Source organism: Perna viridis, chromosome 9, assembly GCF_037379345.1.
Source record: "Perna viridis isolate PV_CMFRI_1.1 ecotype Kerala chromosome 9, ASM3737934v1, whole genome shotgun sequence".
NCBI lineage: Eukaryota > Metazoa > Mollusca > Bivalvia > Mytilida > Mytilidae > Perna > Perna viridis.
The window spans coordinates 24,828,986-24,845,866 of record NC_142453.1 but is presented as its reverse complement, the minus strand read 5'-3'; the positions used below and the strand labels follow the sequence as shown (position 1 = coordinate 24,845,866).

Genomic DNA, 16,881 nt, shown 5'->3' with positions numbered 1-16,881 from the left:
CATTTATAGTAATGTCTTACCTTTAACATAATTGTGTGATTGTGCATCGTTACATCAAAATCGAACAGAGACTTGGTGCATTATTTTATAAATTTGAGTAATTGTGACTTGTCACAAACAGATCAATCCTGTATAATTATGTTACAACAACCATTGATGATTTTAGTTATAATTCGGATTACCACGAAAACCAGTCGGTTTGCTAATTGTGATAAATGTGTGAATTTATAAAATCCTGCTCAGATAAACTTTGAAGTTTCAAGTTTTCTGACCACCGCGAAAATAGCAAAAATTAGTACACCGCAAAAATTAATACTTTTACAGTATTTGAAGTGCCATTTACACTATGAAATATAAAAAAAAATATCAGGACAACTTATTGATAATTTTGAACTATATTATAAATCAAATTCTAGTTATCCAAAAACGATCTTCCGTCAACTAGACATAATAAAAACCTTGAATTTAAAGTACTTAGTTAGGAGACACAAATATATATGACCACTAAATAGATTTATTACATTATTTCTCAATGTACTTTAAAAGGTTTCTTGCTTACAATTGTATTCCAAGATTGGAGAGAAACCTTGTCGTTAATGTTTGATAGATTAGCCTTAGGTTAGGCGCCGTTTAAACTATTTAGAAAATCAAGACCAGGAGAAATAGATGAAAGGCCACGTGACTTGCAGAAAACTGGACAAATGTAGACTGGGTAACCCCTGATGATATTTTATAATAGCACGCAACCTCGAGATCACCAAGACAGTTATCATTATATGAAATAAAACTAGTCATCTTGCTTGACCAATCCTGCATATATAATTTGTTAGTTTGTTATTGCGTTCACAGAAGCCATTAATGTTTAGCATGTTGATAAAATAAACATGTCCTAAGATGTATTATGTATTTTATTTTAGTAACAGTATTTTGCATATTTAGTACAATTACTCGTTGTGGACAAATGTGTAAAATTCACAAATTCAATGTTTGCAAAGTTTCAGTGACAGATGGAATCTAAAACGCTAGAATTATTTGACCCATTTTTTTAAGTGGAGAAGACTATAACATGCACTACGATATCCTAGGAAGTATAAGTATACCTTCTTTCATTAGCTTGAATAATTTTAATCTACTTTCCGTAGCACCTGTATCTCTAATTATTAACAGTGCAAGACATTGATTGTGCTACATAACAACCATATTTCAGTACATCGATATTTGATGTCTCCATATTTTATCTATATTAAGTTACATCACACAATGTCTGTATTAGTATCTAATATAGCCGTATGCACAACAGGCCAATCAAAAATGAAAACTGAGGCACTTATACTTACACGGTTAACTTCATCAGATAAGTGGTATAGTTCATGGAGAAAATTGCAACATATGTTTTCACATATTTTAAAACATATGGAGACATATGTGAAGACTGGTATGATAAAACTATGTCTTTAAGAAGGTAGACCTAGGGTAAGGGACATAACTTAAGAAATCAGTGATATGTCTGTATCATATACAATTTCACCAAAGCCTCTCATGCTTCCGTTTGAAGCAGAATAAAATGAATCCAAGTTAATTAGATGCTTATAAAAGAGTAATGTAAAATGCTAAATATAACGTTCCAATGATTTTTAATAGTTGTGTCCCTTACCCTAGGTCTACCTCCTTAAAATACATGAACTCATATGTTTAACAAAATATGAAAACCATACTCTTTACAGATGTAAAATCCCCTTTGAAACATATAAACACCCTATTATTTTTATTTAAGTGTTTTCAAAGAATTAATTTGTAAGTCAAAAACATATTTTTCATAAATTTTTCATAGTGGTCCTAAACATAAAAAAAACATATGTTAAACATATGCTTATAAAGTGTTTTTAAAACATATGCAATATTTCCTTGTATGCACCTCTACATTACAAAACAATACATTCTAGTAAATAAAGAAGCTTATCACCGAGTAGTTACAGAGGTGATGCAAAAGTAGTTCTTTTACTATTGAAAAAAATGAAAGTAAGTAAAGTTACTTCAACTATTACAACTAATTAAATAACAGTATATTATGCATAAGTACACTTAAAGTACACTGTACAAAATTTAGACGAATACGCTAATCAATTTCAGAGGATATGATCTGAAAAGTTCTATTATTGAGAAATTTTTATGTCTAAGTTGATAAAGTAACTAAAACTCATAAAAACCTATTCAAATCAGGATGGCAATGTATTATATACATCTATAGTAGCTTACAATACTTAATTATTACATCCGACCAAAGGAAAAGTATGCCGACAAACTTTTTCATTTTACGTCCACAAGGTATTCTATGATTTGTAAAATGTTGAAAAAAGGCTTAGTAAAAAAACTTATACAAAATTTGTCGTCAGATCAAAATATTAGGATCGCATGAACATCGACACTTCATAACAAATTAAGAAGGAATCAGACAGGCAATCTCAGAGAAAATGTACCCACACTGATACTGTAACGAACTGTAACTGTTTACCTCGGACACGTTGCGGCGAGGTATAAATATAAAGCGTTTAATTTCTAAATGTATTATGGATTTAAACACTCAATTCACTTTTCTTTAGAAGAATAAAATGACTAAAACATATACCATCAAAATATAAACAGTTTTTTGATTTCAACCTATTGTTCATCTACGGTGTTAAAAAGCTGTATTAAAATAAAATAAAATAAAATAGAAAACATCAACGTCGTTGTTTTATCAATTGATCAGTTCTGGCTTTTCACCATAAATCCCAGGGAAGAAATAAAACTTCTTTCTCAAATTAGATTTCACTTCAGACACAGTGAACTTTGGTTTTCCTTCAGGTGTGGAAGCATAACCAGTTGCTACAATTCTATTAACCTAATGGAAAAAAGTACATCGAACAAATGATATTATGAAAATAGATTCGCGCCATAACAACAATTGGTGAAGAGTTAAAAGTATGTTACATTACAGTAACCTTTTAAAAATATTGGATCCCCTTTTTCATAGAATAGAATAATATGATTCACCTAGACTTGCAATATAACGGGAAAAAATTAAGCCTCTATGACTTGATGACTTGTTACTGAAAAAAGATATGATTTCTTCCCAAATCGTTCTAAAGAACAGTATATACATGCATATACATGCATAGGCATACAGAAAATAAACAAATTGCCATTCGTTTTTGGGCAATTCGTGATAAACTGATCGTGTAGAATCCATAGTGTACGATAAAATGATTGTTTCAGTCGGAACGCATTGATAATCGATAATTGAGTTTTTTTGTTTAAATAAATTTATAAACTGTATCTCTTTTCAGTTTAGAATCGTAAATCTTTATAACTTGTATCCTCTTGTTAAATAACAACTGTTAACTTTAATGAGAAGTGTGATGTGTAAACAAGATACCTTCTCGAAATGTAATTAAACATGTACATATCATATTGATGAACTGCTGTAGTAAATTCCTCTACAGACGTATTATTCGCTTCCTGGTTTAATACGAATCACTTCGTTTGTTTATAGGCTTTGCTATACTAAAAGTACAAGCAACTCATTTATCAGTTATGTTCCCCGCCATCGCAAAAATTTGAAGTGCAAAGGTCCCATGCCTCCTGTTAAATTTGCCAAATCAAAATGGAGGCACAATATAATAAACTGCTAATGATGACTAACAATTATATAAAATTTGAACAAAATCCGTGAAGCGGTTTCTGAGGAGTTGCGTCCATAAGTGTGACCTGACGGACGGATGGACGGGAAAATGTTGTTCTATGTCCCCTTCCGCGTAGCGGCGGAGGTCAAAAATAAAAATCGCGGGCAGTAATCATTTTGAATCTGAGAAGTAGTTTTCGTGGTATGATTTTTAAAGCGAATGTACGTTTACACAATATGAAATACTTCTGGAATAAACAAAAATAACAATCATATATTCGAACGAACGTCCAAGAACCTGTACTAAATATAATCCTTGCTTCTTTGAATTTTATAACATTACGTACAAGAATTAGGAAAAGTGATTTTGACCTCTGGGTCGATCTGCGCAACTATATGAAGGATTAAGAATGATTGTTGATCAATTGACCCAAAAGCCGATGACCGACCCAGATCCGGTTTTGCTATGTAAAATATATTTTGATTTTACCCTTATCAATAAATGTTGGAGTTCTTCGTGATGCGCGTGATATTTTAGTGTCCAGGCAACAGCACTTATAAACCAAGATCCCGTGTACACATCTCTCCACGAAAGTGTACCTGCAAAGATGATATTATGAATTCATTGTACAAAACAAAAGAAATCCTGTTAAGACACATTTGTTCTAACCTTTGAAAGAACGCAGTACGCTTCATTATGCATTTATTAATATCTCTATGGAACGATTTCCGGGGTAAATCATATTCCGGCATTATATTTAAATACAATATGACAGCGTCAAAAGCTATTTACATTTATATTAAAAATGCACACGACGTTTTAGCTCCGGACAATTATTAGATTTCTTCGTAAGTTTTCTTATCATGTGACAATTTCCATGTTTTCTATAGATTCACGAAATAAACTTCACCTTATTCTTGTTTCACATTTAGTATTCTCTCACTTCAGTAAGAGTTATCAAGGGAACAAAGGTTCTAGCAGAAAACAAACTAATGTAATCCATGTACGATGACCAGACACGAAAAACAGACATGCATAACAAAAAACATTAAGTAACTGAAATAATACATACAAAGTAACAAAAGCAAACAAGCAACTAGAACTCCACTAAAAACTGGGAGCATGGACCAGGTGCACCGGTAGGGTTAGCGTCCTATGCTTTTCTAGAAACAGCCGCCGAGTTGCTCATAAAAAGTAAAGTCCGTGGTAGACGAAAGAGGAAAGTAATGTAACCATCTCGAGTGGAGAAATAATTTTACCCTCATTACTGAATACGGACCTATAATATGCATCTAAATTTCACTGAATTGTATATATAATGTAGATTGTGTTCTTGTTCGGATTTGAAACCCCTTTTTTACCTTTATCTTCTTTTTGGTTTTGTTTTCCACATTAACACGACTGTTATGTTGAAACTATATCATCGCTTAAAATAAATTAATGTATTGATAATGCTACACAGAATATTTTTCTGCACAAATGAACAAAATATAACCAAAATGATTTAAGTACCTTCAGGTGTCGCATAAGCCACTAAAAAGTCTGCCAAGGGATGTTTCATTTCCGTCGGTGATGTATTTGGTGTATTTGCAGTGTTTGCTTGTTCTGAATCTAATTGATCTGATTGTTTTACTTTAACTGCTGATTTTGCACCTTCAGCTACAGAGATATTTAGAAATACGATATTATATTATTTGATACAGTATTAAATGTTACAATTATATGTTATATATTATAAATGAACAATTAAAAACAATTTAATAATCATTCGAAAGCGTATTCTGGTAATTGCTTTCCGTTTATCTCGCTCCGAAATTTCCGATGTAGAAGGTATTGCAATCTGTGGAAATCGATTTGCCCATTATTGTTTACTCCCGAGATCTCAAAACGCTGCATTACAATGCAAAATGTTCTATATAACGATTTTCTTAATATTTTTACCATGTAGAACTAGATTTTTGTCCATTCATATCTGTATTTTTTACACAAAAAAGGTTTTGCTTTTAGTAATAAAATTAACTCTGTTAATGCTTTTAAATGTTAGACGAGAACACATTTTCTAAAACCATAGTCACGTGTTCAGAATCAAATATACTCATTATGTACAAAAGTATGTATAAATCCGTACGAAGTGGTCCACGGCAAGCTTGAACAAAAACTAATCTGGGTTTATTATCTAGTCCTAGACAGTTTTGACTCGAAAAAATGTCTAACAATTGGTTGATCTCGACATCTTTGTTATCGCTGCCTGTAATTCTCGACCCAACGCCATGACTCATCAAAACTAATATGAGACATTCCATCTGATCCCAAGCAACTTCTTTTCTCTTCTTCTCTAAAAACTGGTACATTCCCTAGCAATGAGCATAGAGAATGATTGTATTTAACTGACACTATTGTTAATATCATCCCTTCTTTGCAATAAGCAAGGTATGTACACCATTAATTTGTTGAATTATTTTGTAAGTTTACAACAAGATTTGATGAGAAGATATGAAATAGTTTTATATTGTGCTTTCTACGCGTGTTCAACAATTTAACGAAAATTAATAACACATATAAAAACCCTTTGAGGTCTAAGCTCTAACATTAAGCATTTATGGAATTAAAAGAGTACTTGAAAAGAATAAATACTTAATCCCTCACATCCAATAACATTTTAAACACAATGACATTTACCGTTGCAGTTAAATCCTCGTTGTTGCTTTCTACGTCAAAATGCAGTTCTTGAAAAATTTTTGTTAAAATTTCAACATCTTTTTCAGAGCCCAATCTTTTATTTGTCATTCCTTTAAATTCGTTATTAATTATCAGTACCTTCCCTCTTACCGGATTTTGCATTTTATACACATCCTGAAATTAAAGAATTTTTTTTTAAGTATTTGAATGTGGTTTCTGAAAAACTCCCAAAAAATATTACTGCAAGGTTTGTGGGTGTTCCCTCCGCTAGACTTGAATTCGCACTTTTGTGACATCTATGGCAACACCTCCTGCACTAAGATCAGCGCTCAAGCCAATTGGGCCATATAAAAATATAGCTACCGCTGGCCGGGTCATTCATCCTCGTAGGTTAAATCAGGACAGCAATGCACATTATCAATACGACATACACCGTGTAACGAGAATAGGTATGGTGAATATGTTGGAGAGAAAACCCGAAAAACTGCAAATGTCAGTCCAAGGCTACCTATTGGCCTTAAGTGAAAGACAAGAAAACCCTCACATCTCAGGGCAGGCTTCAGCTGAACCCAAAACATCATTATACGTAGGTATAGCGAGTTTCCCCTATATACTAAAGGAACATAAATATAAATTAAAGGTAAAAAGAAACAAGACATATTGAGGCCATAAATTCCCGACTTGTGACAGGCGCCAATATGGCAGCGGGTTTAAAGTTCATTGTAACATATTTTACATACTTACTTTCTTGTTGTATTCATGGAGAAAGGGGCTATTCGTTTGAAGTATTTTAGAAACCCTGTCCATTTTCATTTGGTTATGATCTGACTCAGAAGGCGGCCACTCTGAAACAAAAGTATTTTTTACGAGTACAATGTATGTATTTCGTGGCATATTCTTGTTGCAGGGTTTGCATGCCACTTAATATCGTTGAACTTGTGATCAAACCATTTCACGGAATGTTCAATGATCGCAACCAGTCACTTTTTAACCTGTTTAGAAGCTTATTTCAATTAAACCAAAGAACCGAAACATAAAGGTATGTTCGATTCAATTCAAATTCTACCCTAAAAAACTGTCAACTCAACATAGATACCGCATTTTATATATATTTGGAAGGAATGACCCGGCCAGCGAAAGGTATATTTTTATATAGCCTAGCTGGCCGAGTGGCCTAGGGCGCTGGACTTAGAGCCATAGATGTCACAGCGGTACGAGTTCGAGTCCCGCAGAGGGAACGACCAAAAATTTGCATCGCAAATTTGACAGTTCTAACATCGCTGGGAATTTTTCAGACCCTTCTATATATATATATATATATATATATATATGTGTGTGTGTGTGTGTGTGTGTGTGTGTGTGTGTGTATTTGTCAAGAAATCATTTTGTTATTCATCCATGCATAACATGGAAACCTAAGTGCAAAATGGATCGAATACTTTACAGACACCCTTATTTCTAGAATTTGTATATATCGATATTTTGTGAGGTCATGTTAACAGGTAAATGTGAAATCTGGTCAATCGTGTTGTCTTGGTTCAGAATAATAGTGTCTGACACTGATATAAATGTATATAGCTTTCGTTTTTGTTTTTATGAATTTACCTTTGATATAAAGACATAAATGGGCAATAACTCTGTAGATTGTTTTAAACAAGAAAATAAAATTTTGTTGGATCTGTCAAGTTGTCTGTTAACGTTAGCCTCTTGACATCGATCTCCAGTAAGTCGGCTGGATTTTCATTAGAGGTTTCCTTTAAAGCATTGTATAAAGCAAGCACAGATCTCCTTCCTCTGTAGTATAATGTATCAAGCATTTCCCTCGATTTGTCTTTCTTTGTTTCCTTTGCCTAGAAATAATTAAAAAAAAAACAGAGTACCTTAACCGATACTGCTAAATTGTTTCTTTTATGGTATCAACATCAGTTTACATTTTTTACCGACGACGACTTACAATACTGCGGTCAACTTACAAGAAGCAGCAAATACTCAGCATGACGACACACTTTAGTTCTTTCTCAGATTTTAAATGTTTTTTTTGTTCTTTTGGGAGGTACCAATGTTTCTATTGACATTTCCGACCACGTCCTGTCCAAATTATTTGATCTAATTTGTACCCTTGGTATTGATACTTCATTTTTTAAATATAGAATTTATTGTAAATTCTTATTGCCAATAAAAATATTTAATGAAATTCAATAAAAATAAACAAGCAAACACACACACAAAATCAAAAGCAACAAAAATGAAAACAGAAAGAAAAAAATGAAATATATCATCTAGAGGCAGTTGCTGTTAAGTTTTCTAGTTTAAGTGCTTTTCATTTGACGTTCTGACAGCCAAATGATTCTAATGCTGCTGATAAGTGATTACTCTAATGTTGTCCTTTTTTGAAAACAAAATTGTTGAACAAGCACAGAAAGTACAAAATCAGTTTGTTCAGCAAATGGGCATAAGAAGATACTTTTAAGAGACTGTCCATTTAGGAACCAGGCAGTTCCCATGATATGGATTGCTCATGGTAAGTTCTATCCCTTGGAATGTTTTTGTTCCAATGTAATGTTTAAATCATATATATATATATATATATATATCCCATAGACCAAAGATTTAAATGACTCAGAAAATGATTTTACAGTTTCCTAAGAAAGCAACTAAATTTTCCATAAGATAAAAGAGTTATCCCCCTTTTTAATGAATTTTATGCTTTCTATGTAATTTATTTCTCTTTAAAGGAGACATGACACAATTTTTTTTTTTATATTTGGTTCATTTGATTTATTACACCTAATATATATATATTAAAAACGCTCCTTGTGGTCACTTACGTAGTTTGATTTAAAAAAAAATTGATTCAAAAGTGACGATGACCCAAGCATTATGAATTTAAATTAGCCTTGTAGTCACGTGACCGTACTACGTGATCGTATCTTAATTCATAGGTCGAGAGGTAGAAATGCGTGGGGGTTCTGCACTTTTTACATGATTTCTACAACAGAGAGTCAAAATATTGAAAGTTTTGGTTTGCCAGCGAATATTTACCTACAGTAGTATCAATTTAAACCACTTCGAGAAGAAAATGATAAACAATGACAGAAATATTTAACTATTACATGTATGAAGACTAGAGTAAACAGAGAGACGACACCACTTCTTTTCGAAGATTACATAATAATATCTCATTATGTTCTGTCAAGTTTGATTTAACTTTTTACATAGAGTAAATTAAATTTACATTCTAAGATTTAAACTGTTCCGATCTCGATTTTCAATGAAAATATTTATTTCACCCCTTTTACGGAACGTTATTCCTGACAAGTGTACCAGTACCTCGCAAGTACAGCTATAGGTTCGAACATGTCTTTTTTTATTTGTTTTCGATAATTTCATTTGAAAACCCATAAGGGATTCGTGATGAAGCTACCTCGTGTTCTAAATTTATTTTGCTAAAACTAAATATTTTAACTAACGTAACAAAAAATTGTTCGTACCTGAAAAAGCTCCCTTAAACTTATTTGGGGTCCATTATTATAAATTGTGTATTTGTGGCGAATTCTCCATGTAAATTGTTTTATTTAAAAATTCGTAAGTCAAAAAGAAATGCAAATATATTTTAATTATTTAAGTCATACACGTGCCTCGACACCTTTGTCATGTGTCAACCACTGCCTGGTTTTCGCATAAAATTCATCTTAAAGAACACGAATGCTTTATTTTTTCAAGAAATATTGTCTTTGTTTTGTTTTTGTTTTGTTGTTAGTTTTTTGTTTTTTGTTTTTTTTTGTTTTTTGTTTTTTGTGTTTTTTTTTTTTTTAAAACGTTTTGACGTTTAACAAGTATTGATAATGGTATAATAAAAAAAATATATAACATTTTTTTTAAAACAGCAATATTAAATTTTATTTTCTTTAAAGGAAAATGTGGGGTAGCGATTATTCTAAATAAAGACTGACTATTATTTTTTGATATTTTGAATTTATAAGGCAGTTTTCTGCCAGATCAATCAATGAGCCTTCAATAAATGTCGAGGAGTAATCAATATCCGGATTCTATTCGACTGTGCATTAAAACAAAGAAAATAGTTCAGTCATGTTCATTTGCAATTAAAAAAAACCCATATTTTAGATAAATAACTTACATATATTTTGGCTTTCATTTCATCATTTATAATTCCGTCGACAAAGAGACAGTCAGCAACACTCTCGGGATTAGCCAATCCATCTAGTATCTTCACCCTTTGACATGACAGCGCTTTCTTCCACTGATCGTCCATTCTTGATAAATAAAATATATAAAGGTGGGAAAATAACCAGATTTCATGATTACTACGATATTTTAGGTAATTCAAATATTGAACACTTTCTGTGTTAAGTTTTCAATGTCAGATTCAACAAAAAGGTACAACTCCAAGTTTAATCTAAAAGAACCTTAAATTACGGTGTAAGTGCATGCAATCATTTTTGCAGTTTAATTTTTTCAGTTATGAAGTAAAATGCGTTATCAGTGAGGCATGACTTCAACCATGCTTAAATGCAGCATTAAAAACAATCATGATGAGAATGAATGAATGCCCCTGAAATATATGAATCTATTTGACCAATAGTTTACGTGCAAGTCGGTCCAACGTCATTTCAGAACTAACACTTAGCTTTTATAGGGGCTTATCGTTTCCGTGTTTCTATACAAATTATAGTGGAAATCTGAATAATGTAATAGATTCATCGAGCGAAAATCAAAAGAATATGTTTCAATGATGAAGACTAGAAAAACAGACACACATAACAAAGAACATGAAATAATCGAAGTAACACACACAGAGAAACAGAAGAAATGAGCACCCTGGACTCCACAAAAACACCGAGAGCATGGACAATGTGTACCGTCGGGGTCAGCGTCCTCTGCTTTTCTAGGATACAACCGGCGAGTTTCTTATAAATGCAGTTTTATGCAGTTTTTCTTCTTTGATTCTGATTCTTTTTGTGCTTGTTTTTGTAAAGGTGAAGATATTATAACGTTTATAAAGCTTCATTTGAATTATTCACGTGCAACACAACTCAAAAATTAACAGACTTAATTATTTTTATTAACAGCCATTTTGGAGAATTTAACCTGATATATTTCTAAAAATAGGTGTAACTTATACATAATTAAAGTTATAAGGTATTTTTCATTTACAGGTATTTAAAATTCAAAACGTTTGTGCCACACTGTAGTAAACTTCACCTTAGTACATTTAATCACTCTTGACAAAAAAGTTGAATCCAGCATTATAGCCTTGTTTGATAACAGTGAAAAATCTTCTGCATGATATTCCTATACTCAAGCAATGGTCGTTATACTTTATAATTGAAGTATTCTTATGTCCTAAAAAATATTTAAAAATTATTTTAAAAATATTTCACGTAATGGTCACATGGCTATGGCTATTTCGTGCTTTTTCTTTTCGACTTTCTGTTTTTGCACTATTGACTCTGCGACTTTCGAGGTTTCTACCTACAAATAATGCAGAAAAAAAATGTAAAAACGAAAAATGTCATTTAATGAACGACATAAATTTCGATGAATTTATCCGATTTTAATTACCAAACTTTCTAGATTATTTTAAAGGAGTACTATCGTTCTGTTACCGTGGTTTTATGTTGTTGCCGGTGTCTTTCAGAGCTTACTTGAAGGTGCGGGTACACTAACAAAAGACCTTTTGGTGAACTATGTAAGTATTTACTATTTTTATAGGAATAATGATGGTACATTTGTTGCGTTTCACTATAATTGTTCCTTTTCCTATGGTTCAGAATGTTATAAATAAAATATTGAAAACTACATGAATATGTGTACAATCTATATACATCTTATCTCAAAAGTGCAACCCCCAAATGAAAGAAAATAAGACCGATTATGTGATCTATTACGAATTCTGAACAAGAAATAAAACACTGAATTCGGTGGGTTTTTGGCATGTACGAATCACCTCCTGTCTGATTTTGATAAAGACTGCTACTTAAATAAAATATCATCCCATTTGCTACTTATTCTGGATACATATATATTATTACATATCATTTTCATATCATACGCTTTTATCAGAACCGAGAGCCGTCAGGTAAGATAACATGAACAATGGCTGATAAAGCATTTGATGTGATAAAAACTATGTGATAATCTGTTATACTAGAAAACTAATTGTCAAATACATTTTATAATATAAAGGAGAGCTGGTATAATCCTGTCAGAGTTTGGAAACAATTTTGAATTTTCTGGAAATAACCAGGAAAGTGTGTGATAAAGCTTCCGAACAATAACGAAGAGAGACAATGTGACCTTTATCGGCTCGGCCTGCTATGGCTTTTCATTAGGAAGCATGTTTGTAAACAATTATAACTTTTCCAGAAATGACCGGAAAGGGAGTGATGAAGTCCAAGAGGTTTATGTATGAAAGCAAGTAGATCATCTATATATTTATGGAGACATCATGCACCTTAGGTGACGTATAGTAGCGATGCCCATGACTCCTCATCCGTCTTGATTTTTTGTCAAATCAATTCATCACATTTATGTTATTGTTATGTTGTTATATTGTTATGAAACCAGTTTTATTTACAATAAGTATATGATAAATATATATTGAATATCAAATCAATTATCCTGTTTGAATGAAGGATATAATATTAATGATAAGTGTCAATTCCATTGTCACACAAGGCAGTATCAGCTTCGTTCCATTATTACAACTAAATAATAAAATGTTGAAAACTACATACCTCCAATCTACAGAATATATGTGAAGACTATTTCAAACTATTACCTCATTTGACACTTATTCTATGTACATATCTTTTTAAATAGTTTTATTCTGATACGCAGCACTTATTCATGGTTTCTTGGAATTTTAACTGCTATCAATTAACGTAAATGTAGACAATATCTCTTAACTTCTTTTTTACCTATTTCGTGGAAATTGTGAAATTTTGCGTTGTCGAGATTTCTACCTACAGATAATGAAGATCGAAAATATAAAACGAGAAATATTCTTCAGCAACCAACCATAAACACAACACAAAGTTGGGTACATTAGTCTGATACTTACAAACAAATAAAAAAAAAATAAAAAAAACAAAATGTAACAATTCATCCGCCTGGAGAAAATCAACGGACTCACATACTTTAAGAACTTCAAAATAATATGCAACAAGAGACAATTAACCAAACTAATTACTTTTGCGGTTGAGGACGGCTTTAAAATGAAGAAAATGCCAAATGATAAAACAAAAGTGTTTTTAAGACGAACACTGCAAACTCATTACGACATGATTACATTGATTACATAGAATATCCTATATATTGAGCATAATTTAAGAATTTCACCTAATTACAAAAAACACAGGCAGGGTTTCGTATAAGAAATCTAATAAAACAAAAAGGCTTCGGACCTAATATAGGTTTTTGGCGAAGCCAAAATTGTACTCCATTTTGGAAAAGGAACAAGTTGGCGACAGAATAGTCAAAATCGGATCAAAAATAAAATATTTCAGAAATAAATCACGAAAACTCCATTTTATCATTGATATACTTCGAGCTGATCATTTATGACGCATTTTTGTACCCAGAGCGAGCGAACACTTTCTGTTTGGTATGCAGCATTTTACATCCATCTCATGTACGCATCTAATTAACCTGGATTGATTTTATTCTGCTTCAAACAAAAGCTTGAGAGGCTTTGGTGATATTGAATATGATACAAACATATCACTGATTTCAAGAGTTATGTCCCTTACCCTAAGTATACCTCCTTAAGTTTAAAGCCTCTGTCACTTCTATGTACGAAATGTTTGATAACTATAAATGTAACATTAAGTACACTCCACGTTCTTTTGCACAGCACCATTCTTTAGAACTGCTTTGCACTCCTGCTATTGATACGTAGGGGTGTTCAATTATCTCATCATGGAGTGAAAAATTATCAAGATAAATTTGTAATAAAGAAAAGATTGTAACTCAGTATTGTCATTTTATTTTTGAGTATGAAGGGTCTCCATTTATTGTAAAAAAAATCAGAAATAATTATAATATAAAGTGAGTTTATAGAAGAGGCTGTACACATTAACCTCTGGTACTTTTGTACAAGGTAATCGTGTATTCGAAAAAAAAAAACATGTACCGATAATCACTCAAATGGTTGCATTGGTGCAAATTATGTTAGTGGGATTTATTCAATGATCGCCAAATTGTGCGCATGAGCAATGTATTAATAAGGTGATTTATATTATGTGATATTTTTCTTCTTAAAAAGGTCTTTAATGTATTTTCATTGGACACTTCTAGGGGCAGATCCAGGATTTGAGTTTAGGGTGGGCGTTAATTGAAATAAACGCCGTGCAAAGCAAGGCAAAAGAATATTATGGGGTGAAACTTGTAGTGAAAAATGTTGTTCTTACCGATCTAGGGGGCATGCGCATAGAACGCCAGTCCTTGGATCTACGCCTGACTTACGTGCCTGGTTGTTTTATCATCCTTCTATGTTCTTACCTTGTACTGAAAGTATTAAAGGAAATTGTCTATTTACAACATTGTTATATTTTTTGTAAAAGCTGATTTTTGTCGTCTTCTGTAAATCACGACTCAGTAATGGAGGGTGTTATGTTTTAATTAAAAACTTAATTATTGGTGTCAATCTAAGAGGTGTTTTCAAAATATTTATTGCTTTAATATTTTTAAAAACTTGACTAAGGACCTTTTTAGGGAAGAAAGTGTTACTTTTTCCTTGTCTTGGAACTCTCGAAGAAATATTTAAATCATTTTCTTATTATATGCATACTAGAAAAAGGCTCACACAAAATATCTACAATGTTCTAAAAATTCTTCACTAGCATCATTAATAAGTTTTTCTTAAATATAATTTGATGTACGAATTGAATTTTGTTTCGCCTTTTGTTAAGCTGAAGCTGTATCGTAGATCAAACTAGACACAATCGGCAATAAGATTTTTTGACAAAAGGTCTACTCTGCTGAACGGACAGAAGATGACATCGTTAAGGTAAGAATATTAATTAAAACCAAATAGAGATAATAATAAAAACCAAAAAAACAACTATAAGATTTGGCCACCAGGTCTGCATTGATCAAATTTTATATTTTCTAAATATTTGTGCTAATGAATGCATGTTTAAAATTATTTTGAGATTATATTCAAAAGGACGTAGTGTTTAACTTTAAATTTTGTATATGGTAAGCATTATTTTTGCGAAATTCAGTGAATAGTTATCAGATTGGTTGAAGATCAAGAAGTCAAATCACTCAATTTAGAATTGACACATGCCTAAAGTTACGTAGTCAGTAAGTTTCTTTTTAAGCTAGTTTTGAATCACCATCTCCATTGTTTACGCATTTTTTTTTTTAAATTTGACATGTAATCTATTAAGACATTTAAAAATGGACAGGCTATGAACACTAATGGCAATTATGCACACAAAGCTGTAATGTAACATTGTTTTAAACTGAAAAAAATTCTGATATAACGAAAATCATGCGTTAGAATTTTTTAGTAGTCATGATTCCTGCAAGTAACAATCTAATAAATATGAAAGTTTGACAGGTTCTTACACGATAGAAAAGGGAACAGGTATGATAAAATGCCACAAATGCACCATCGCATAACCCTTATACAAATAGTAAATATAGAGATTATCAAAAGGTGTTAAATAAATGTAAACACACCTTTAAGTAAGCTCTGAAATTCCAGAAGAACGAAAGTAATAAAATCCACGGTAGTAGTCTATTATGTGTAGATATGGGATTTCTTCCACGAGTGTGATAATTCCGTTATTCCGCGCCCACCTCTTTTTTGGGGAGTGAATACAATAAGCATGTTATATATAGATATGGGATTTCTTTCACGAGTGTGATAAATTCAATTTTTCCGCGCTCACCTCTTATTTGGGGGAGTGAATACAATAAGCATGTTAAAAAAAGTAATGATATGACTTTAGAGTGAAGTATATTTCGATGATTTATCAGTAAACTTGATAAAACACACTTCAAGGATGTTCACTGTCCTGTTTAAAAATAACAAAGATTTCAAAGTGTTGAGAACCTTTTAAGATCTAATGCTAGAACAATAATGATAGGTCATTGTTCTCGTTTTTGAGATATCAGCATTTGAAATTTTGGAAGAATTCCTCTCAATTTTTCAAGGTTTTGTCAAAGTAGGTTTCATTTATCAAAAAACACTAACAAAAGACCTAGGATTTCATAAAAACTTCTGAAATGAAATTTTAATGGGTGTTTTATTGTGAAAAGAAAAGTTGGGAACACTGGGCAAAAATATTACAGCTATGAAATGGATAAAACCAGAGGAGTCCGAAAATCTGACAATCAGTGACTGAACATGAGCAACAAATATTCTTAAAAACACACCAACAATACATTATTAAAATAAAATACTAAATGTACTTATTATACATATCTCAACTGTCACGTTCGTTCTAAGAATGTTTCATATTTCAAGAAACAGAACAAAAGGTTATGATCTATAGCTATTTATAAA

The 16,881-nt window shown here is 31.8% G+C and overlaps 1 protein-coding gene across 8 annotated transcripts in view; it reads right to left on the bottom strand.

The window, feature by feature from the left end:
* Positions 1 to 21: 21 nt before the first annotated feature.
* LOC148607475 (caspase-3-like) overlaps positions 22 to 16,881 on the bottom strand; it is a 20,151-nt gene continuing 3,291 nt past the window's right edge. Inside the window, exons 2-11 of one of the 8 annotated variants that reach the window (XM_088545200.1) lie at positions 14,774 to 14,870; positions 11,565 to 11,834; positions 10,480 to 10,615; positions 8,011 to 8,191; positions 7,086 to 7,186; positions 6,342 to 6,515; positions 5,791 to 6,016; positions 5,175 to 5,321; positions 4,152 to 4,261; positions 22 to 2,881 (exon numbers count right to left, since the gene is read on the bottom strand). In XM_088545200.1, the coding sequence (XP_088401326.1) occupies positions 2,738 to 2,881; positions 4,152 to 4,261; positions 5,175 to 5,321; positions 5,791 to 6,016; positions 6,342 to 6,515; positions 7,086 to 7,186; positions 8,011 to 8,191; positions 10,480 to 10,614 (1,218 nt within the window). In that variant the 5' untranslated portion in view covers position 10,615; positions 11,565 to 11,834; positions 14,774 to 14,870 and the 3' untranslated portion in view covers positions 22 to 2,737. Of the gene's footprint in view, positions 2,882 to 4,151; positions 4,262 to 5,174; positions 5,322 to 5,790; positions 6,017 to 6,341; positions 6,516 to 7,085; positions 7,187 to 8,010; positions 8,192 to 10,479; positions 11,835 to 13,099; positions 14,751 to 14,773; positions 14,871 to 16,881 lie in introns of those variants that run through there. The other 7 variants (XM_088545199.1, XM_088545202.1, XM_088545205.1 and 4 more) reach the window with 7 other exon arrangements.